This window comes from Pantherophis guttatus, chromosome 4, assembly GCF_059756535.1.
Source record: "Pantherophis guttatus breed Tessera chromosome 4, ASM5975653v1, whole genome shotgun sequence".
NCBI lineage: Eukaryota > Metazoa > Chordata > Lepidosauria > Squamata > Colubridae > Pantherophis > Pantherophis guttatus.
The window spans coordinates 35,335,408-35,359,528 of NC_142066.1; the positions used below are offsets into that span (position 1 = coordinate 35,335,408).

At 41.7% G+C, this 24,121-nt stretch overlaps 1 protein-coding gene across 17 annotated transcripts in view; it reads right to left on the minus strand.

Moving 5' to 3' along the window:
- Positions 1 to 6,678: 6,678 nt before the first annotated feature.
- Positions 6,679 to 24,121, minus strand: part of LOC117668981 (von Willebrand factor A domain-containing protein 5A) — a 33,030-nt gene continuing 15,587 nt past the window's right edge. For 8 of the 17 annotated variants that reach the window (XM_087891941.1, XM_034423058.3, XM_087891938.1 and 5 more), the window contains 15 exons: positions 23,427 to 23,541; positions 22,846 to 23,018; positions 22,187 to 22,275; positions 21,324 to 21,468; positions 19,427 to 19,506; positions 19,159 to 19,273; positions 16,779 to 16,943; positions 16,499 to 16,602; positions 15,484 to 15,689; positions 12,201 to 12,323; positions 10,769 to 10,873; positions 10,260 to 10,296; positions 10,008 to 10,155; positions 9,047 to 9,170; positions 6,679 to 8,464 (listed from right to left, as the gene is read on the minus strand). In XM_087891941.1, coding sequence (XP_087748067.1) covers positions 8,385 to 8,464; positions 9,047 to 9,170; positions 10,008 to 10,155; positions 10,260 to 10,296; positions 10,769 to 10,873; positions 12,201 to 12,323; positions 15,484 to 15,689; positions 16,499 to 16,602; positions 16,779 to 16,943; positions 19,159 to 19,273; positions 19,427 to 19,506; positions 21,324 to 21,468; positions 22,187 to 22,275; positions 22,846 to 23,018; positions 23,427 to 23,541 — 1,809 coding nt within the window. In that variant the 3' untranslated portion in view covers positions 6,679 to 8,384. Of the gene's footprint in view, positions 8,465 to 9,046; positions 9,171 to 10,007; positions 10,156 to 10,259; positions 10,297 to 10,768; positions 10,874 to 12,200; positions 13,832 to 15,483; positions 15,690 to 16,498; positions 16,603 to 16,778; positions 16,944 to 19,158; positions 19,274 to 19,426; positions 19,507 to 21,323; positions 21,469 to 22,186; positions 22,276 to 22,845; positions 23,019 to 23,426; positions 23,542 to 24,121 lie in introns of all 17 variants that reach the window. The other 9 variants (XM_087891946.1, XM_087891942.1, XM_087891944.1 and 6 more) reach the window with 2 other exon arrangements.

The window sequence follows — 24,121 nt, forward strand, 5'->3', positions numbered from 1 at the left end:
GCTACTGACCTGGGCTGATAGGAGCTGCAGTCCGAAACTTCCTAAGGGCATCCTATTGAGTGTCCTCTTTTAGGAAGGTATCTACTTCACACAATAATATTCTGTTGTAATGATTTTTTGCCTTTATCTTTGCTCAGCAAGCAAAATACCATCCTTAAAAGCCAGTGTTTCAGTTCTCATAAGAGGCTAAGGCCTCTATGAAAAATATTATTTATCTAAACCTAGTTCTCCTTGTAATTTGGGGGATCATTTTTGCTCTCCCAACTTACAGCATTTCCTGAAAGTGCAGGTTCTATGTCATACAAGATAGAATGGCACCCAAAGTTATAAACTGGAAAGGGTGCATTGAATGAGTATATTGGTAGGCAATTTATATGTTATATAGTAGTGATGGCTAACTTTTTCCGGACTGAGTACCCAAAGTGTGTGTGTGTGTGTGTGTGTGTGTGTGCACCTGAACCCCCAAAATGCAGTGTGTGCAACCCCTGCGCTTGTGCCCCCAGCGCATGCGGCCACCTGCATGCCCCCCCACGTGCCCTGCATATGTGCAGCAGAGACCCAAAGACCAGTTGGCCGGTGGGAGGTGCGTGCGCATGCGCAGCAGAGCTGAACTGGGGCAACAGCTCGTGTGCCATCAAAGAGGGCGCTGCATGCCACATCTGGCATGCGTGCCATAGGTTCACCATCAGAATTATATAGGTACAAGACCTGTGCCTAAATAATGGTCTTCTTTATATTTTCTCTGTAGATATATACTGCTTGTTTATTGCAATAGCCCTAAAAGAAAGGTTATTTTTTACAATGGAGACAAGATATCCAGTTTATTCAGGAAGTACCAGAAATGAGAGAAGAGGCTTGGGGCCCCACCATTTGTAATTCCTTGTATAGAACTCATACAATTCTATTCTTTACTCATACCTTTCTTGAATTATTTTTCCAGCTTGTCAATCAGAAACTGGGAAAGGGGTTGTCTTCTTTTGTGGGAAGTAGAATAAATTACCTGTAGGCTGCTGGGATCTCTTCAAAATGCTGATCATCATCTATAAAGCTTTATATGGCCTGACAATGGGAGATACCAAGAAATGCCTTGGCAAGCATGATTTTGCCTTTCTACTTTGAACTTTGGAGGGGAGGGGTTTGCTCAAAGTTTCCTCCAACTGGAAATGAAGGGGGCTTGGACCAGATGACGAGTTGGGCATTATGGAATATCCTTCCTCCAAAGTGAGGTCAGCCTCACCCCTTATTTCCCAGAAGTTCCTGAAGATCTGGCTTTATCATCAGGCCTGGAGTTCTCAGGGGACCAATGAGATCTTGAGGTGACTCATTGCTAATCCAATGGTATGGGACAAAATAGTTTTTTCGTGAAAGCAATTGCTTGAGGGCTTTTGGATTGGGGCTGAAAGGTGAAAGAAAGCAGTATGCTTCTTCCCATATTTGGGTAGACCAGGTTGCTTCGATAGAAAACCCATATATATGTGTGTGTGTATATGTATATATGTACAGTCAGGTCCAGAAATATTGGGACATCGACACAATTCTAACATCTTTGGCTCTATACACCACCACAATGGAGTTGGAATGAAACAAACACAATGTGCGTTAACTGCAGACTGTCAGCTTTAATTTGAGGGTATGTACATCCAACTCAGGTGAACGGTGTAGGATTTACAGCAGTTTGTATATGTGCCTCCCACTTGTTAAGGGACCAAAAGTAATGGGACAATTGGCTTCTCAGCTGTTCCATGGCCAGGTGTGTGATATTCCCTTATTACCCCAATTACAATGTGCAGATAAAAGGCCCAGAGTTCATTTCAAGTGTGCTATTTACATTTGGAATCTGTTGCTGTCAACTCTCAAGATAAGATCCAAAGAGCTGTCACTATCAGTGAAGCAAGCCATCATTAGGCTGAAGAAACAAAACAAACCCATCAGAGAGATAGCAAGAACATTAGGCGTGGCCAAAACAACTGTTTGAAACATTCTCAAAAAGAAGGAATGAACCGGTGAGCTCAGCAACACCAAAAGACCCGGGAGACCACGGAAAACAAGTGTGGTGGATGACCGAAGAATTCTTTCCCTGGTGAAGAAAACACCCTTCACAACAGTTGGCCAGATCAAGAACACTCTCCAGGAGGTAGGTGTATGTGTGTCAAAGTCAACAATCAAGAGAAGACTTCACCAGAGTGAATACAGAGGGTTCACCACAAGATGTAAACCATTGGTGAGCCTCAAAAACAGGAAGGCCAGATTAGAGTTTGCCAAACAACATCTAACAAAGCCTTCACAGTTCTGGAACAAGATCCTATGGACAGATGAGACCAAGATCAACTTGTACCAGAGTGATGGGAAGAGAAGAGTATGGAGAAGGAAAGGAACTGCTCATGATCCTAATCATACCACCTCATCAGTGAAGCATGGTGGTGGTAGTGTCATGGCGTGGGCATTTATGGCTGCCAATGGAACTGGTTCTCTTGTATTTATTGATGTGACTGCTGACAAAAGCAGCAGGATGAATTCTGAAGTGTTTCGGGCAATATTATCTGCTCACATTCAGCCAAATGCTGCAGAACTCATTGGATAGCGCTTCACAGTGCAGATGGACAATGACCCAAAGCATACTGCAAAAGCAACCAGAGTTTTTGAAGGGACAGAAGTGAAATGTTATGCAATGGCCAAGTCTATCACCTGACCTGAATCCCATTGAGCATGCATTTCACTTGCTGAAGACAAAACTGAAGGGAAAATGCCCCAAGAACAAGCAGGAACTGAAGACAGTTGCAGTAGAGGCCTGGCAGAGCATCACCAGGGATGAAACCCAGCATCTGGTGATGTCTATGCGTTCCAGATTTCAGGCTGTGATTGACTGCAAAGGATTTGCAACCAAGTATTAAGAAGGGAAAGTTTGATTTATGATTATTATTCTGTCCCATTACTTTTGGTCCCTTAACAAGTGGGAGGCACATATGCAAACTGCTGTAAGTCCTACACCGTTCACCTGAGTTGGATGTACATACCCTTAAATTAAAGCTGACAGTCTGCAGTTAAAGCACATTGTGTTTGTTTCATTCCAACTCCATTGTGGTGGTGTATAGAGCCAAAGATGTTAGAATTGGGTTGATGTCCCAATATTTCTGGACCTGACTGTATATGTATGTATATACCGTTTTCCCCAAAATAAGACATCCCCTGATAATAAGTCCAATCAGGCTTTTGAGTGCATGGCAATAAGGCCAAGCACTTATTTCAGGGTTCAAAAAATATAAGACAGGGTCTTATTTTCGGGCAAACATGTGTATATATACGTGTGTGTGTGTGTGTGTGTGTGTGTGTGTGTGTATTTTCTGAGGTTTTCGTGGGTGTTTGTATGTAGATCTTTGGTTATTTGGGTTTTGTCCCACGTCAAATTGGAAGTGTCTTGGTGACGTTTCTACGAAGTCTCATTTGTCATCTTCAGGCTGGTGTTTTCGGCTTCGTGCTTCTAGGAGCACGCACGAAGCCGAAAACACCAGCCTGAAGATGACGAATGAGATTTCGTTGAAACGTCGCCAAGACACTTCCAATTTTACGTGGGAGAAGACCCGAATAACCAAAGACATACATACATACATACATACATACATACATACATACATACATATATATATATATATATATATATATATATATTACATATATATATGTAATTTTGCTGCATATTGTCCAGAGTAATGTATTGGGAGATGGCTGAATAAAATTCATAAATAATAAAGCATATTTCACCCAGAGGTACAATATTCTCCTACTTTCCTTGTGTTCAGGAAGACAGTGAAAATGACTTTATTTCAATGGGGCTTTGGGCTTTAGAATGTTAAGTTTTCATGATAAGCCCAATGTAACCTCTCTCCCTAAGTATATTTGTAGGAAGATGCTGGAAGGTAAAATTACACTGTACTATATCCCTTAATACAGTGGCCCCTGGACTGGAGGGGACGTGGTTTCACGTGTTGCCTGATTCGCATGGATGGGGCTTCGCTTGTTTTCACGACCCGATTTCTGGCATGCTGAGGCCTGGTCCTGGTCCTGGTCTACAGACCAGGGGTTGGAGACCCCTGCCTCACTGGCCACACTAATACAATCAATGATTTCAATTCGTTCATAGTAATATTGAGTGGGTCATAAGATTCTTCTGCTGAAGTAACTGAAGTGATTGATAAAAGTGTGTGAATGTCTGGCTTTTAATTTATCATTTTCCTAGGGATCTGCAACCTCTCTTGCTTTTGTGAAATCCCAAAGGAGAAAATTGTGTGGAAACATCTCCCACAGGACTTTTTCAGTTAGGGAGCCTAGGTATCCAAGGACACTGCAGTTATTGAGAGATGTATAAGAAAAACAACTTCAACAAGCTCAAAAATGCCATCCAAGAAATTGTGAGAATGAGGTCAAAATAGTAGAAATAAAAACCAATTTCCATGCTCTCTCAGCAGACCTTACCGCCACCTTTTAAGGTAGCTTAGCATCTCTATTAAAAATGGAAGTCTAAAATTAGGGCTTTACCTAATGCAGAGATCTGCACCCGTTTCCCACAGAAAGCAAAACACCAGGAGCTACATAACCTGGATGGGTGTGGCCAACTCAACGTCATTCACTCCAATCCAGTCACATGACACCCCCCCCCCCAGCTGTGCCTGCCCAGGTTTTGTAGCTCCCGGTGTTTTCTTTTCTATGGGAAACAGGTATCTCTCTCTCTATGTATCTTTCTCACTTTCTCCCTCTCGTCTTTCTCCCTCTCTCCCTCATCTTTCCCTCCCTCTCATCTATCTCCCTCTCCCTCTCTCATCTTTCTCTCTCATCTCTTTTTCCCTCCTTCTCCTCTTTCTCATTTGTTTCTCTTTCCTCTCTTTCATTCTTTCCCTCCATCATTTTCTCCTTTTTTTCTCCCCTTTTCTCTCTCTAATCTTTCTCGTGCATGCATGCACACAAGTGGGATATCCTTGTGGGCCAGGATCATGATGGTGGCAGGCACGGCATCTCCTACTCCCACTGCTGCCACTGCGCAGTGAGGTGAGTAGCTGGCTGCGCTGCACAGAGCAGGAGAGCTGCGCTATGCAGGGGAGCCGGAGCTCTTTCCTCTCTGCATCCGGTGGTGGCAGCTGCTCCTCCCTGTTCCCCTCCTTCCTGAGCCAACATGAAGGGGATCGCGACTGGCACTGAGTTTCCAGTGAAGGACACAGAATAGCAAAAAGCAGTCAGTCGCAGGCAGTGTTAAGAAAACGCTAGGGGCGCTTCAGCTGCATGGCTCTGCTTGCGCCTTCTCGGGGCGGAGATCAGGTCACATGACCGGGTCGGCAGGGAGCCACAGGAGAGGGGTCAAAGAGCCGCATGCAGCTCTGGGGCCATGGGTTGCCGATACCCGACCTAATGCAACTGGGTGAACTCTGATTAAGACTAGATTTGAATGGGATTGTATTCCTCCAACAATCTCTAAAGTTGTAGATTTAGTAAGATCTGTTGTTATGGAATAAAATCTGATAAATTCTAACCATCAAAGTATTGGACTATAAAGATCTGAGCTGCAAAAATCTGAATGACTACTAGATGGCAACACATGAGGTTGTAGAATATAATCTTTGGAGAAGCATCGCTAACTCTCTTACTGGGATATTTACATTTTTTGTAGCTATTCATTTGCTTTACTCAAGAGCACTTTTAGATATTTTTTCATCAATTTTTTAAGATGTAATCATTACCCAGTTCCTGTTCTTATATTTTACCTTTCCTATATGTGGCAAAAGTCTAATGGTTACTCATATAATCTGAGAGATTTCAAAAACTATGCATTGGCTTCCATTATTTGTATATATAGGCAGTCCTTGATTTACAACAGTTCGTTTGGTGTCCATTCAAAGTTACAGCACTGAAAAAAGTGACTTCTGAGCATTTTTCACACTTACAACCATTGCAACATCCCTATGTTCATGTGATCAAAATTTGGATTCCTGGCAACTGGTTCATATTTATGACGAGATCATGTGAACAGCTTTTGCAACCTTCTGACAGTCAATGGGGAAGGCAGATTCACTTAACAGCCATGCTACTAACTTAACAACTGCAATGATTCACTTAACAACTGTGGCTAGAAAGGTCATAAAATGGGGAAAACCTCATAACAAATGTCTCACTTAAAAACATAAATTTTGGACTTGACTGCGGTCATAAATCAAGGACTACCTGTAGGACGATTTAATCTGCGAGCAAATGTGAGCTGGATCACTTTAAAGAACCCTTAAGACTGTGGGGGAAGGTCTTGTTGATATCCCTGACATAAGCTTATGTAGCCTTTTATTTAATAAGGTCTTATTATGCTTATCTTCCTAGCTCAGGCAAAATTGGAGAGGTGCTGCCATCTGCTGAGAGATTGCATGCAATGTTATTTACAGGTTTTATCTTGACAATTTGAGCAGGAGTGTTGTTATCATTTTGTGCCTGCCTTAGAAAACACTCATTTATTTAGGAAAATTATTTGACTCAAGGGTTTGTGTAGCATGCCTTGTCAAACAATAGACAATTAATGCATCTTAGAAACTTCGTTAATTTCACTCCCTCGGTAATCTATCTCATTGGGGATGACCAGTGCCCCCACAATAAGTACCCGACCAGAAGTAAACTCATATTTATATCCAGAATAAAAACAAATGGCAGTTTTTAAACACTGCGTTAAATCTTTATGCAGAGTAGTTATTCTATTCATTATATAAATGGTATGAATATGTGCCATCTATCCAAGATTATATACCCGGGGTGGTATAAGAGAATAATTACCTTCAATTCAATAAATCCAAAATTCTTTATATATTGATAAACTCCAAGTGTTTGCATAATTCAACAATTTAAAACTATTTTAAACTTACTGTTCTTATTTCTAAACTTTATTAACATATTTATGGATATTAAATCAAACTACAAAATTTGAGAGAAGCTCATATTATATTTCATTGCATGTATGTGCCTTTGAGTTATTGTTGACTTTTGGTGAAGCTTGGAAGTAGACCCTGCCGTTTGTTTTTTTGGTAAGGTTTTTCAGCAGTGGTTTCTGCTTCCTAAGGCTAAAAGAGTGTGACTAGCTCAAGATCATCCAGCAGTTTTATGCTTGAAGCAAGACAACCTCCTGATTTCTGCTTGATGCCTTAATCACACCAAACTGGCTTTTTTTGTAAGCATCCCCTTCATTATTTTATACTGTTAGCATAATGAAATTGACAACCATAAATATTACCTGAGGTTAATACTGATCTGGGGTTTTTGTTCTTAACTAGAGTGTTTAATCCTTTATTGCTCTCTCAGATCAGTGAAAATCTCATTTATTATACGAATCTATCTCGGGTTTTGCTGGGATTAGGAATGCATCCCTAATTTTTAACGAGTGGAGGATGCATACATATTTATGCTCCAAGGTCTTAATATAAACTTTAAACTGCAAATTAAAGAAGAAATATTGGGGTGGTAGGTGTCAGTCTTAATTTTCATTCTTTCAAGTGATATTTTTTTTGGGGGGGGGAGAGGAGCACATATATATAGCATAGAATAAATATAAATCTACTGGTGGCATAGTGTTTAGAATGCAGTATTGCAGGCAAACCCTGCCCATAGCCTGAGTTCAATCCTGATGGGCTCAAGGTTGTCTCAGCCTTCCATCCTTCCAAGAGTGATAAAATGACGACCCAGATTGTTGGGGGCAATGTGCAAATAATGCTTCCACATTATAAACCTCCCAGAGAGTGTTGTAAAATGCTATGGGGTGATACATAAGCCTACATGCTATTGCTACATTTATGCCTAGAATGCTTGCATATCAATGCGCCAACAGAGCAATTTGTGATGCATTAGAACTTAGGTAAAGGTAAAGGTTCCCCTCGCACAAGTTGTTCCTGAATCTAGGGGGCAGTGCTTATCTCCGTTTCAAAGCTGAAGACCCAGCGCTGTCCGAAGACATCTCCATGGTCATGTGGCTGGCATGACTAAACGTCAAAGGCGCATGGAACGCTGTTACATTCTCACCAAAGGTGGTCCCTATTTTTCTACTTACATTTTTTATGTGCTTTCGAACTGCTAGGTTGGCAGAAGCTGGGACAAGTAACAGGAGCTCACCCCTTTCGTGGCACTAGGGATTTGAATCACTGAACTGCTGATCTTTCGATCAACAAGCTCAGTGTCTTATCCACTGAGCCACCATGTCCCTTGCATTAGAACTTAATGAGTTTGTAAGCAAGGCACTAGTACTTTTAAGGGAATGACGACCCAGAACCTAATAGGTTCTAATGGAGGTTGCAGCAGGTTACATTTCAGCAAGAATAGAAGCAGAATAGATGCAGATGTTCCAGTTTCAGGCATATGATGACACTGTAAACTCAGAGCCCGAATACCTGGGGGCCGACTCTACTTCCCAGAACTTCATTGCCAGCATTCACACACTTAGCTAGTTGATCTCCTGTAAATAAATAGTCGAGAATCAGGATGTTGAAGCAACACTCACTTTAATTTAAACAATATAATGGCATTTAGCACATCTTCCAATATCCAAAGGACAGTTCTCATGAATTTGGATGCCCTATAAACTTCAGGAAGGCAACTCCCAGAATTTTCAGCAGCGGCTATTATGGCTGGGGAATCCTAAGGAACTAATCCATCAAAAAAGTATTTCAAGAAGAACTAGAATCGGGAAGGAGGATGGCGTTAAGTACTACTTCTGCTGGAATTGCATTCACCAAATCTCTTTTTCCATAAAACAAAGATTCCCTTGACTCAAATTCCTGGTTACACCATGAACATTTCAAGGTAGCCTTCTTGGCAACAATGCAAAATTGATGCTACTGCCTTCTTTTAAGATGTTTCTTCAACTTCTCGGCCTGGGAAGCAGTCCCAGGATTTCCCCATGGCCTCTAAGTACTAACAAGATCTGATATTGAGTTGCTATTTCAATGATCACCCAAGGTAGATTAAGGACTGCTACACACTACTATTTCTTATCCTGACATTGATTCCCCTCGACAAGCTCCTCTCAATACATCACCTGCATTCACTTGGAGCCAATGAACAGCTTTTCCTTCCAGCAGTTCCCACTCATTTTTCTGCTCTGCAGCATTCAAATGAAGCCAGAGAACAGCCAGCACTGTTGCCCATATATCTGAGGCCACCTGAAAACAATGGCGGGGAAAATATGCTAAATGAGCCTTACATATTATTCCTGTACAGCTGTGCAAAATATTTTTCCAAATGATGGCTAAAAATAATTATTCAGTACTAAATCAGAAACACAAGCTAGTTGTTATCCAGAATTCAAAGCAATAGATTGAAATAGATAATGGATACCACAGTTTTCATTAACAATAGTTAAGACTCCATGATTTCACTCCATGTGTTCCATGGAGTGAAATTCAGTTAAGACATCTTCCCCACCACTCCAACTCCTGATTACTGGCAACCATCTCCAGTGTCTAGTTCACTCCATGTCCTAATGCTGAGATAGTTTTGTTGAATGAGCTAAATGCTCCATAATTATGTATGAAATTTTGAAGATGTTAAAATGTTTTTAGAGGAAGAGCCACATAAGGTGGCTGTGGCCTTCCATCCCCCATCATGGCAAAATCAGGGATTAAAGACAGAGTAAACATGCATTGGCCTGTCTTCTTACCTATTTTGACAGCTCCTGTGTTCCTAAAAATGCCTGCTTACTTTCTATCAATGTCACAACTTTTTTTTTTTTAGTTTGTTCTGAACTCTGGAATTTGCTATCCTCTGGATTTTCTGGAATACAACTCTCACAATTTCCTGCTTCTATCCTTGCTAACTGCAATGGGTGATTTGATGCCCACTGCATTTGGAGGGTTCTACAATGCTTACATTATTTTAATTCTGTACTCCTTTCCCTCAAATTAGCTGAACATGGACTCGAGAAAGCTTTTTCTATCAATAGAGAATAATAAATGAATAAAGCTTTTGCTGTTCATTATGGAAAATGTACAGAAACTTACATGGGCCGGTGCTTTGCCTGAGATCTCAGCTTCACTCAGGTCTAGTATGGCAGCTAGGGCAGGCCCATGAGGCCAGGAGCCATTTGCATTCTGCAGGGATACCAACTTCAAAAGAGGAGATTCTTCTTCCTTAGTTCTGCTGCTTGACCTGTAGAAAAAGGGGATCTCAGTATTGGAGATGTTCAAAACCCATCAAGGTTTACCTTCAATTTCCTTTTAGCTGGTTTTTTTACATTGAATGTGTCAACTTGCCTATTTGTATCTTTTGCCGGGTGGAGTGATTTTCTCACTAAATACAGAGGTAAAAATCATAGCGTTAAGAGAGGAACTACTAATGTAACTCTAGATTATTTACTTATTTAATCAAATCCATATAACTGAACATCTCACAAATTTTCTCACAAAAGAGAAAAACTTTTTGCAGGAGCTGCCAGAATTCCTAAGACAGGAATCTTTTGAGTTCACGTCAGAGGGTTTGTCGTGTTTGTGGAGCTGGGTCAGAACAATTTTAGTCACTTTGCAGTTACTGACACAAACCACATTCCATGTTTGACTTATATGCAAAATATAATGGACATTTGTCTATGGAGATTCTCATTCATCCAGGTCATGATTGTCCCAAAGGTGCTTTTTCAAGAGGCAACTAACTTTCTGGTTAAAGAAAGTCCAGTTGCCTCTTGAAAGAGCACCTTTGGGATCATGGACATTTGTGAAAATGGCCTTTTAAAAAATTAGCCTTCCATTGTGATTATGGGAATTACCTTCAACTTTCATTTGTGGTACAGCACATCTCTTCGCCCCCAGATTGAGAAATTGAGAACCTAACGGCTGTGAGCCAAAATACGTTCCATGAACTGAATTGGCAGCTGTAGACATTCCAAAATAAAACATCACAGGACAACTTTTGCAATAAAAGCTGTAATATTCCAAAATTAATGTTTCCTTCCTTTTGTGTCTTTCTAGTCCTCCATGAGCTCTGAATGGTTTAGATCAGTACAACATTTCTCAACTTTTTAAGATATTTAAAACAATTAGTCCCCTTTAACTATTTAAACAATATAATTAAAAGATGAACAGCAGTAGATGCAAGCATTTCGTATTGACTCATCAGTACCAAACTTACAATAACACGGTTAAAATCAGTATAAAATATAGGGTCTAGTGAGAACATTAATTAAATGTATAACGTATGCGAGGAACCAACCAATGATAAATCTTACACCCATGGAAGGTATAGATTGACACACAGCTGTTTCTGCACACACAAAGGAGGCTTCAATCGATCGATGGCAACTACTTCGGCAAACCGCAGAAAACGAGGGTTCCAGCAAATCATGGCCATAAAATGGCTTCTTCAGCCATTGTGATTCATACACTACCTATGGGTCACCAAGTCGATCCAAACACTGTTCAAAGTTTTATTGCGCTACAGGAACTCTATTTTCTACGGTTTGCCAAAGCATTTGCCATCAATCGATTGAAGCCTCCTTTGTGTGTGCAGAAACAGCTGTGTGTCAATCTACGCCTTCCATGGGCCTAAGGTTTGTCATTGGTTGGTTCCTTGCACACGTTATACGTTTAATTAACATTCTCGCTAGACCCCATATTTTATGCCGATTTTAACCGTGTTATTGTAAGTTTGGTACTGACGGGTCAATACGAAATGCCTGCATCTACTGTCTTTTAATTGTATTATTTAAACTTTTAAGATTCAACTCCCATAATTCTCCAGCCAAGTGAAGTTCACATATCTTAAAATTGACAAGGTTGAAACCCCCTCGCTAGAATTCATTGTTTCAATCAGTCACTAAATGACAGGTTTCTAGAGCTCATTATTAGTAACTATAAAACTGCCTGTTTCATTCCTCCCACCCTGTCACAATACTTTACATTTTGTTTTCTGCATTATCTACATTTTGTTCAAAAATAAGACTTTCAGAGGTGCAAATGTTAGGCATTGTCTTAAAGGTCCAATTTTGGATTCCCAACAGTTGTTTCCACCTCAATTTTGCCAGACTCACAAAGATGAGAGATTGCAGCAAAACTCAACATTACACAAATAATATTCTACATGTATTTATTGTATTTATTAATATGAACAAATGCACCCCATGTTTAATCTTCATACAGAATATAAAGGAAATTAATGAGAACAGCATTTCTTTTGCTTGTACATTGACTAACAGGAATTACCTTGCTGGTTATGACACATACTTGCCCCTAGACATTCAACTGAATAGTCATGGATGTCGCGTTTAATTTTATGTGATGATCCTAATCTCCGGCGGACCATCACTCCTGATGATCCCATCAAAACTGCAGATGTTCCAAAGTAAAACAGAACACAGGAAAATGTTTTGCAATAGGAACTGTAATAAGACAAGATTATTTTTTTCTTCTCTTCGTGTCCTATTCCCCCATAAGCACTGAATGGTCTAGAACAGGGGTCACCAACCTTTCGGACCTCAGGGACCACTAAATTTATAATTTTAAAACCCGCAGACCACTAATATCTACCTAATGACCGGCTGGGTGGGCGTGGCTAGGTGGTCATGTGACTGGGTGGACATGGCCAACTTAATGTCACTCACATCAAGGGGTGCCTCCCCAGCCTCTACTAGCCCTTTCCCTCCCAGCCACTCCCCTTTCCCTCCCCACCCGGGCTTATTAATGTTCCAACAGGAAGCAGTTGTTGGAGCTAAGCAGCCACGAGAAAAAGTTGGCAAAACAGCTCAGTTCAAATTGGATCTGCCCAAGAAGGAGGCTCAGCAAAAGCACCTCACTGAGGACTACGAGCATAGGTTTTCCAAGCAGAGGGAAGATCTGTGGTAGTGCAAGGCCAGGTACCCGTGCCTGGAGGCACAGCAGGCTGAGATGGTCAGCCAGTTCCAGACCATTATGCTGTCCCTCTTCACCACCACCAGCGCTTTCCTCCAGCCTTTGCCCAAAGCCCCACACCAGGAGACTGAAGCAGATCCCAAGTTGTAATTTCTGCCCCCCCTGCAACCTGCACAAAAAGACCCCAAAGGGGTAGACTCTCTGCAGCAATCCCTACAAAGAGCTAGCATGGGCCAAGGTGGGACCGCTGCAGCCCATCCTCCAGCAGCAGAACAAACAGCAAGGGAGGTCAGGGCCCAGTCTTGAGAAGACCCATGCTCCTGGGAATATGGGGAAGAAGCTCTCCAGTTTGCAGATCTCCCACTCTGGCGTATCTTGGCAATTGGACTGTTTTTCTCTGCCCCCCTTTCCTGTTTTGTCTGCTGGATCGATGCATTCAACCTAGCTTGAAAACTGGGGCGCTGTATGCCCGGACCAGGCGCTTTCTCTCAGCCTCCCACCCATCTCTGTTTCTGCGAGGCCTCTGGGTGGGAGGCCTGAAAGAAGGCGCCTGGTCCAGGCATACAGCCTTCCAGGAGCCTCTTTTGTATTCCTTCTCCTAAGGAGAAGCTTTGTGGTCGATCTGAGTGAAGGAAAAAATAAAATGGGCAGAGTGACGGCAGCTTGCTGACTTCGGTGAGAATGTCGGTTCTATATTCCAGAGCTCTAGTCACAGGACTGGCCCATTGGTCATCCCGGAGCAGCTCCTTCACCCAGGTACACGGATCTGCCTGGATGGCCAGCGCAAGAGCAGGAGGTGCACCCGGCATGACATCTCCATCCACACGAGCACTTTTGCACTTGCAACTAAAGCCACCTGCGCTCCTCCAAGGATTGGTTGCTATCCGCCTCTGCGCCGCCCACTGTGATCTCCGCTGAGGTTCTCTGCCCTCTCCAGAGTTTACAAAGGAACGAAGAATGCTGCTCCTTCGAGGTCTTCCATGGCCCTGGCAGAGGGGAGGGAGGGGGATCCTAGCTGGATACCAGTCACAACACGCAGCAACTGCCAATTAAGTTTAGCACTCAAATGACCTGGTCATGTCTGTTGTGTGAATGCAGCCCCCGTGATGCCCTCCTCAGGCCCAGGTCTGGTGGGTGGGTAAGTGGGTGGAGAAAACAACCTGGGGATTTGGGTGGCCTTTATGTGGCCAGGATGCCTGCAGGATCCCTGGCTTCTGAAGTCAACGAGGCCCAGCATTTGGGCTCTGGCGTACTCTTCTCCTCCTGGATGGCAGGAGTTTCGCATGCCGCTCATTGAAGTGCCTGGATTCCCAGGGAGGGAGGGAGGGAGGGAGGGAGGGGCTGGATCTACTGAACAGGAAGCTAAGTGCCTGAAGCACCCCATCCAATCACAGGGACTCCAGGCGCTTCAGAGAGCAGTGTGTGAAACTTCGGCTGGGCTTGAGAGACTGAGTTTGCAGGGGTCGATCTAGCACCCTGCTGGCTACAAGACAAATGTTCATTGCACATCTCCGGCCCAGGGACCGTAGTTTGAGGAATATAAAACATGCAAATAATTTTTCTGCGGACTCCAAAATTTTCTCATGGACCACTGGTTGGTGACCTCTGGTCTAGAATAGATCAGTATTTCTCAACCATGACAACTTTTGAGATGCAATGATTTCAAGTTTCCAGAATTCCCTAGTGAGGTTAAGTCCAGACATTTTAAGGTTGCCATGGTTGAAAATGTTAGCCTAGATCCCAGCAGATGCAGAGTGAATGACATAGCAAGTCTGAGCTGGAATATGGAAAAGTCCCCCTAAAACAATGATTGGCAGCCTGAATTGTCTTTTTAAAATGGCTAGAAAGCAGGAGATGTGAATTCTAGTCTTGTCACAAAGTCAGCTGGATGACCTGGAGCCCACCACTTTCTCTTAATTCTGAGAGGAAGGCAATAGCAAACCACTTTTGAAACTTTGACAAGTAAACTTGTCGAGGCAGTCACCAGGTATCAATACTGACTTGAAGGCACGAACATACACACATGCTTCTTAGAATGACCCCAGTCTGTAGTTTCAAAACCTGGGAAAATGGGGAATATCTGCAGCATTATGCAGCTTCATTCACAGTGCATCATTGCCCAATTCTTCATTAAACATTAAGTGTGACCCCAAACTATTAAAAAGCTGCCCTTCCATCCCTAGAAGGATAGTAACTTTTTCAAGAAAGATTTGCAGCTGCCTACAAAGAGCAGTCAGAAAAATGTCTGGAAATGGTTTCTTCTCTGAAAGAAAGAGGGAATGGCCTAATGTAGAAATCATTACAGTATTTATTCTTTTAATTTTACAATCAACTATTACTATTCAGATTTTAAACATCCAACAGCCAGATAGCTCAGGAAGGAGGTAAAACACTAGCAATCCAGCTAGGTCATTACAAGAATATGATATGTTGATGATACCTGCCAATCAATAAGAGTGGATACCTGCCACTTGCTCTGCCAACTGCTGGGCAGCTAAAATCCAGGCAGCAATGGGGCTTTTTAAACTGAAGCTCTACAAGGCAAAACTCCAGACTATCTGGAGAAGCTCAGCTGCAAACTGGACCCCCATTTGATTCAAGACTTGGACTGATCCGCCATCTTTTGCTCCAAACTCACCTGGAAGTGGGACATTTCGGTGGATGAGAGGTCCTTGAACTGGCTTGCCCAGCTCCATATTCACACCCACGTAAGCTGTCTGGGAACACACCACTCCAGAGCTCAGGCTTGTCTCTAGTGCCAGGACCCGCTTTTCTTCCACCTTCTCCTTGTCCTCTTCTAATTCCTGCAACAGCACCTGAGCTGCCAGACGGTGAACAGGGAGCCTGCACAAAAGGGGTAGGGATGGGTAGAGAAAGGGCTGCCATTACATCAAAGTCTTAATTGATTCACAGTTCCTTCTATATCGTGGTTTTCTGCCCACAGGATCAGCTGACAGTAAATACAGGAAAAAGTTAATAGTGACTAACTACTTGTTTTGCATTTTAACTTGGGAAGCTGAAAAATCTTAGGCTAAAAAGACTTATCCTTGTGGTCTCTTCTCTGAAAAGAGAAAAAGCAGAACCTGAATGTATCTCTGGGGGAGCATTTCTGTAGCCTGGAAATAACATGAAAGAACACATGTGGTTTATTTTGCATTGGCTTGGGCTGTTGGGTTTTAGTCAACCAATGTCTTCTTAACTCTGTCTTCATTATGAAAACTGACAGAACAATTATGAATCCAGCCAAATCTCTTGGCTAAAGGATATGAATCCAGAGGGCAAGAGATGACACACACATCTAAGCAATAAAGTTGATTAAGGTGGCGGCTTCCTACTTTCATTTGGCATTAACATACAAAGGACATATAACCTCCAAGAGGAAATGACTTTGCTAAGTGAAAAGCACCTCTCTTTGAATCAACAAAACAGCTTCATTTTTTTCTTGGTTCATAAGCTACTCCTGGCTGCATCGTGTGTGAAGAGATAGCTGGGAGCAGCTCATGAAGAAACTCTGTGAATCTGAAAAAAGAGGCATCTGCTTCAAGATTCAGAGCAATAATTTGAATGGGCTCCCACTGACCCACTCATGTACCTCTTTTAAAGGGTTTGTTCAGACTTGGGTTCTATCTCGAATGAAGGGTTCTGGGTTCTACCTGTCTGTCTTCTCAAGTTGGAATGAGAACTTTGTTGTTTCTGTCGGAGTCTCATTTTGGAAATTATACCGAACCACGGCTGTCCCCTCCATGGAGCCTGACGTCTGTATAAAAACAAAGGGAAGGAAGGGGAAAAGAAGCAATTTTTTCCCCCTGAGAATTGGGACGTTCTAGGATTAGAGCTGTGGAGGAAGGGCAACTGAATACCCTTAGCTGAGCCAGGCATAGTCCACAGGACAGAGGATTTCTCCTGTTGGTGGGCCTCAGGTGGATCACTTGCCTGAATTTGGCCCCGGATCTGAGCATAGATGAGGCAGCGCTGACCTTGGAAAATGAACTGAGGGCCTGACCCCACAAGTTTGGCCTCAAGGCCAGAAGGCAACTCCCAGCTCAGAGAGATCCCCGTCACTGCTGGCTGAAGGGCCTTCTTCAGACTTTGCAAAGCCTGCAGGAAACAGGAATTTTACGAAAAAGCAATATAAGATTTCAGGATCCTCTGAGAAATAAAAGACAAAATTTACTTTCAAAATGTTAAGTTTATTACTGCTCTAGCTTTGAGATTGTAGAACAGCACCTGCAAAAACAATCAACGTTTTGGCTGCACACGACGTTCTATTCTGCTCCTACTCCTCATGACGCAGTAAGTCCTCTGGACTGCGACTGGTAATAATATTGGCAAAACAAAACTACTTGACTGAAAACTGAATATAAAGTGCAGCTTCTGGCTGCAAAGAAGGCAAATGTAGTTTTATCCTGCAACTGCAGAAGAATAATTTTCAAGAAATTGTTGAAATAATTTTTCAACAATAATTGTAGAAATAATTTTTCAACTGTATTCTGCTTTGTACAGACTCTGCTTTGAATGCCATGTCTAGTTCTGGCCATTACTCTTTAAGAAGGAGTGAAAAGAACTGAGCAGATTCAGAGGAAGACAGGAAAAAAGATCAAGGAATTAGAAACTAAGCTCTGTGAAGGTAGATTGAAGGCGCAGAGCATGTTTAGAACTCAGAAAAGATGGCTGAGGAGAGATACAGTGGCACTCTTCAAATATCTGAAAGCGACTGCAGAATTAATGATGAATTGAATGGCCTTAAAACATCTAAATAAATTAATACATTGCCTTGAGCTCCTAACTGAAAGGAAAATTATAAATCCAAACAAAGAAGAATGATTATGTCTTATTCCAGAATGCAGGAATAGTGGATTTGATTACAGGAAGACAGATTCTGATTTAAAGTTAGACAAAACTTTCTGATAGTAAGAGCAATTGCCTAGAAAAGTAAATAGGCTTCTGTTCATTTGATGTATTCAGATGGAGATGAAACAAGATGTTTTAATTAGGATTCCTGCTCTGAAAAGGAATTGGACTGAATAGCCTAAATAGTACCTTCTGTGATTCTATGAATTATATCTTGCAACTTTGATTAATACTGGACAACCCATGACCCACTGCGTCATTGTTTCAGAAATATTTCTGTATCTAGTAGCATATAGATAGATTTTATCCCATCTGATGAGTTCTAGAAAGAGCTGTCATCAAATCAAATCAAATCAAACTTTATTGTCAATGCACAACATGTGTACAATAAAATTGAATGAGCCTCTCTTGGTGCAGCCCCCCTGAAACACAAAATACATCTCAATAACTCAATAAATGAAAGAAATAGAATCCCTAAACCCAAATAAGTAATAACTAACACACATTCCCATATACCTATATGTATGTAACATTATGTTATATTACATCAGTATGAACATGTTGCATGGCCCTGCAAGTTTATCATATTAAACCTAATTGTGGTGCTATGAAGTCTGACAGCCCACAGATAAAAGTTATTTTTCAGCCTATTCATTTGGTTGGCTATGCTTCTATATTTCCTTCCCGATGGTAGGAAAGTAAAGAAGTGCTGACCAGGATATGAATCATACAAGTAATCTTTGACTAACTATCACAATTGAGCCCAAAATGTCTTTTACTAAGCAAGATAATTGTTAAGTGACTTTGCTCCATTTTACAACTTTTTTGCCACAGCTGTTAAGAGAATAACTGAAATTGTTAAGTCAATAACATGGTTCTTAAGTGAATCTAGCTTTCCCATTGACTTTGCTTGTGAGAAGATTGCAAAAGGTTATCACATGACCCTAGGTCACTGCAACTATCATAAACATGAACCAATTGCCAAGCATCCAAATTTTGATCAGAAGACCAGGAGGATGCTGCAATGGTCACAAGTGTGAAAAATGGTCATATGTCACTTTTTTCAGTGCTTTATAATTTTGAATGGTCATTAAATTTATAAGTTGAAGACTAACTGTAATAAATTTATTATTAATCCCCAAGCTTCCAAATAACAAGAAGACAAGGATCTATGTCTGCTACCCCAAAATATGTTCCTATACTTGTGCCTCATGGAGAACATGTATTATAAACCAAAATAAACAATGGGTTTTCACATTAGTTCCTGTTAGCACAAAAGAACCGAATCCATGTAATTTCTGATGCCTCCCCCTTCTTTTATCTCAAAGGTATTAAACTACTGCAGCTGAAATATTAAAAATTTATAATTAAGTTTTAGGCAGCCTAAAAGATGCTAAATCCTGGAACTATGTATCAATGACATGCAGCAAAGCCAAAACCCATTAAGAGGAAGAGATCTCACCTTGGCCTGCATGCGTTCTTTGCCAGTGATGAATTCGGCACTGCCTCCAGCAGCTCGAGCAATGCCTTTGACCAGAGCTGTTGAAGCCCCTTCCCCAATGCCAAAGGAGAAACACCTGTTTGGTAAGGAAGGAAGAAGGTAGAAGATGATGGAAACCAAGTGAGAAGAACATCAATAAAATAATTTCATCCTCTCTTTTTACCTATTCCGTGAGCACTGTGCACTAGAGTTAGACATGACTGACAGGAAAACCTTAATCTTTTCTTACCTGTGGAAGTGACTGTTATGTCGAACTTCAGCAATGACCTCATTTGTATTAGACACTTCTCCATCAGTGAACACAAAGATCTGTGGAGATAGAGAGCAACTTGAAGTGAAAATTGTAAAGGGCAGGGAGAGGAAGATTGGAAGCAGGCAAGAAGAAATTTAATTTGAACTTCCTGTGGCTTGTCAAAGAGACAATAGGACTGGAACGAAGCCAAGGATTTGCTTAATGATCTCAACATTCCACAAAATGGCTTAGCTCTAGATATGGTGACCTGCTCGTTCTGTGTATAGTTACTGTTTTTGTTCTACCAATGTTGGTGAGGTCTGAGTAACAGTATGTTGCCTTGAGAAGTAGTTTCTAGATTATAAATTTTAGCCTGATAAAAATAGCACAAGCAGATTTGGAGTGAAATTTATCTTGGTTTTCTTGGTGGCATATTGACCAAAATATGTCCAACAATTGTTGTTGTTGTTAGTTGCGAAGTCATGTCTGACCCATCGTAACCCCATGGATGTTCCTCCAGGCCTTCCTGCCCTCTACCATCCTCTGGAGTCCATTTAATCTCATGCTGACTGCTTCAATGACTCCATCCAGCCACCTCATTCTCTGTCATCCCTTTCTTCTTTTGCCCTCAATCGTTCCTAGCATTAGGCTCTTCTCCAGTGAGTCCTTCCTTCTCATTAGGTGGCCAATAGATCAATAGCATTTACTATTAATAAAGAATGCTACATATAGTATTGGTATAACTGGGACTAGTAACCTAGTTCAGTGGTTCCCAACTTTTGCAGCTCAGCTGGGGGTGGAGAAGACGGGAACTGGGTGACATGAGTGGTGGGCTGGGGTGTGTGTGTGCACAGCTCCACTCATGCAAGAGAGAAGAGAAGCCTTTGGGGTATGGTTTCGCGCTCCTTCATGCTTTTTTACACCAAAAGCTTTTGCAAAGAGACAGAAGGCCTGAATCTGTGTGAGATCACGCCTCTAAAGCCTTTCGTCCATTTGCAAAAGCTTTTGGCAATGAAGAAGAGAAGCCTCTGGGGGCACGGTCTCGTGCTCCTTCAGACTCACTGAGGTTGCCCAATTCTCCAAAAGCAGATCAGGAAAGCTGAGCAAGGCACTCTAGTCCCACTCAGCCTCTGCTTTCACAGCTCCGCTTTTTGAGCATTGGGAGCAGGCGGCTTGGTGGCCTGGAGGAGATGGGGAGGGGCACTGGGCCATGTGAGTGGTGGGTGCACATGCACACAGCTACACTCATGCAAGAGAGAAGTCTTTGTGGTGCTGCTCATGAGAGTGGATCTATGTGCACTCACCAGCCCACCTCTCATGCAGCCCGGTTCTGAATAGGCCATGGCCTGGTAGTCCCCAACCTGGCCTGAGGGTTGGGGACTCCTGACCAGTATTTTCCCTATCTTATTAAAAGTGACATGTGAAGACTTTAATGATCTAATGCCATGATGGGCTGTGGAAGTCAATATTTATGGGCCCACCAGGTGCTAATCATTATTATCATTGGAAGAATGTAAGACTATTAAATGTAGAGAATGCAGATTAATGGAATAAATGGAAGGAAAACAGAAATGTACCTGTGAAATTAAGAACAAGAGAAGGATGTAATAAATATAAATGAAGGTCTTGTAGAATAGAATTGCTATATGTAGAGAAATGAAAGTGAACATTTAATGAATTGGTCTTATCTAAATTTATTTGGTTGCAAACCATTAAAGGGACTAATATGTCTATGTTTGCAAACTTACAGCATATAATAAAAGTAAAGCTTCTTTCTAAGAGTCCTTATATTGGTAGTTATGGGCATTATTATGTGCTTTTCTATAAATCTTTTTGTGCTCATGCATAAATCCTGATTCTATCTAAAAAGAAATATCTTATTAGAATTGAATACCTGTCGAGGATGTCCTTCAAAGCATGGCTGGCTGTAAATAGCCTTCAGGGGTTTTATAATCTCTGTTCCTCCCAAATCACAACGCAGCTCCTTCACACGTTGGACAGATGTATCCATGGTCTGCTGGGTATACTTAACACTCTGCCTGTGAAGGGTAGTGAATGCTATTACTAAACTAAACCAAGTTCTCCCAAACAACCTTTTATATATTCCCCATATCCACAAGAATCTACCCTTCATCATCTCACTTTTCATAGCCTTAAAGCATAACTACACAGATCAAAGCCATTGTTCGTAATTTATCATCTTTAATATACTAAGAAGTATAGAGAACCCAAGGGCAATATATGGCTATTGAGAAGGCCAAAGAAGACAAGAGAATACCTCCTGAGGACCCAATAGGAGATCTCAAGTTCATGAACTTTCACCCAATTATAATTTTCATGATAATTCATGATAAAGGAGCAAACATTGGGAGAAATTAAACTATGCTTACTTAATGTTCCTTTATGTCAGTAAAATTTAGTTTTTGTGCTGGCATTATTTCTTTTTGAAGTGCGGGCTCTCAAAAGTGAAGTGGGACACTACAATCCCAAAATCTCACATGTTTTTGGTCTATGGTAAAGCTTTTCAAGTTAAGAAAATGGATTTCAAGGAAGTGGTACATGTCAGACACAACACTGTGTAATTTTTTTTCTTCTACTTCTAATTTAAGGACTTTAGAGTTTCTTCTATTTAACCCAGTATTTCTTTTAAAAACAAATTATCCATTTGATTCTTTCCAAATATATTTTACATAACAAGTAGGAGTTGGCGAAACCAAGAAATAAAAAGATGGACAAAAGGCATATTTTAATACTCACGGGTAAAATGAGTCAAAGGTAGAACCAAAGCCATAGATGTTGAAGTAACATCCCAGAGGGAGACTCTTTAGCAAGAAAATCAAGGTCTCCTGAAATGGAACAGGGGAAGAGAATGTCACTTTAGATATTCCAGCACATCCTTTCAGATTCAAAATGGCAGTTTCCATATTTATCTCCTCTACTTTTCTGAGGTTCTCCCTTTGCAAGGTCAACTGTTGTGTTTGTATGTAGGTTAAAGGGACTTGGGCTTCAATTATCATCACTTTGTGACGTTCCCTAGACACTAAATCCACTGCACTTCACAGAGTTGTTTTTACATGTCAGAGGGAAAGGACCATGTACAAGCACCTTGAAAGATTTGAGGAAATTCTACACAGGCAATACATGTGGCCTATAAATATTGTAGACCAGTCTCTTCTTTACCACAGACCCCGTTTAAATATCTTTTGTGGCCATAAACCATGGCCATGGACCCTCCAAGACTTATCTCACGATTTAAATCATGATATTTCTTCAAGCCTTCACGGACCCCCTGAGATGACATAGCAGCCCCACACGGGTCCATGGACTGCAGGTCAAGAACCACTATCCTAAACCACTTTTCATTCTCCATCTTCAATAATCCAACTGATTCACCCATTCATCCATCTTTAAAGTACCTTAGCACTCTCGATGCGTGATTGTGAGCCAAAACTGTTACCCAAGGTGTTACCCATGCTGCCAGAGCGATCCAGCAGGAAGATAAACTCTCCAGGAACACATTGACCTGCTTTGGCAGCTGGAATGTTTGGGTACAGGCTTAGCAGAAGTGCTGGGTCTCCCATCAGTGAACCTATATTTGCAGGAAGAAAGCAATCAATAGGCATTTTCAAACACGGTCCAGGCAGTAGAAGAACATCATGGCTTCAAAACCTAAGGGACTGGTTTGGACAAAACTCAACAGCACTTTTTCGTGTGGCTGTTGATAAAAACAGGATCACCAACATGATCGTCAATGTCTGATGATGGATATGGCACAAGAAGGAGGAGGAGGCATTTTCACTCAAGGCAGGATTCCTCCAATTCTTAGGATTTCCACTTCAGCCACATGATAGTTTATGCCAAAGATGAAGAACCTGTGTTCCTCCATATGTTGCTGAGTTGCATCTCTCAGCATCCTTCACTGGTAGGCCTAGTAAGGACTGCTGAGAATTATAGTGCAGAGACATACATTCCCACCTCTGCCTTCAACTTTGTTTACCTGGGGCAGCTCCAGATTTCCCAGTCTCTAAAATGGCACTGGTCTTGTGTACATCTTCATAATATATCAGCAGTTCCACATCACGGTCAAATTGGTGCCCTTTAGCCAAGGAGACCTTTGGGAAGATAAGTGAAATCAAAGTGCTTGCAGGTTGTAGTTCTAACATTATGGTAGACCCCAGGCCGTGAATTCTTATAGTAAATGCTATGCTAAGTAGCTAAGACAAGGAAGTTGCTTAAGATTTTGTTATGTAAATACTGCCTTGCCTTAAGCCTTTCATTAAGGGAGGATCCCTTTTAACTCTGATGGGAGCACTGATAGGAGCATTGATAGGAGCAGATCATCCAGATACCTAGCTATTTGGCCCACTCTAAGAGGACTTGGCCCACTCTAAGAGGACTTTCAGAAGATCTGTTTAGCCTTGCAAAGTCATCTACCCTTTGTGAGAATGGCAATATATACAACTTGGTGTCTTCTCAATTGCATAAGCCATGCTTTCTGGGAATGATGGAACTGGTAGCATAACATATTTGAAGGCTACCTGATTGGGGAACAGGTAACTGGGAATCTTTTGGCCAGCACAGTCAGCCCTTGTCCTTCCTCAGGACAAGTGAGTGTGGGATTTGTTCATTATTTCTACATAAATAATATGCATGATTTATGTACAAATAATTATTTGGGAAACCATGTACAGG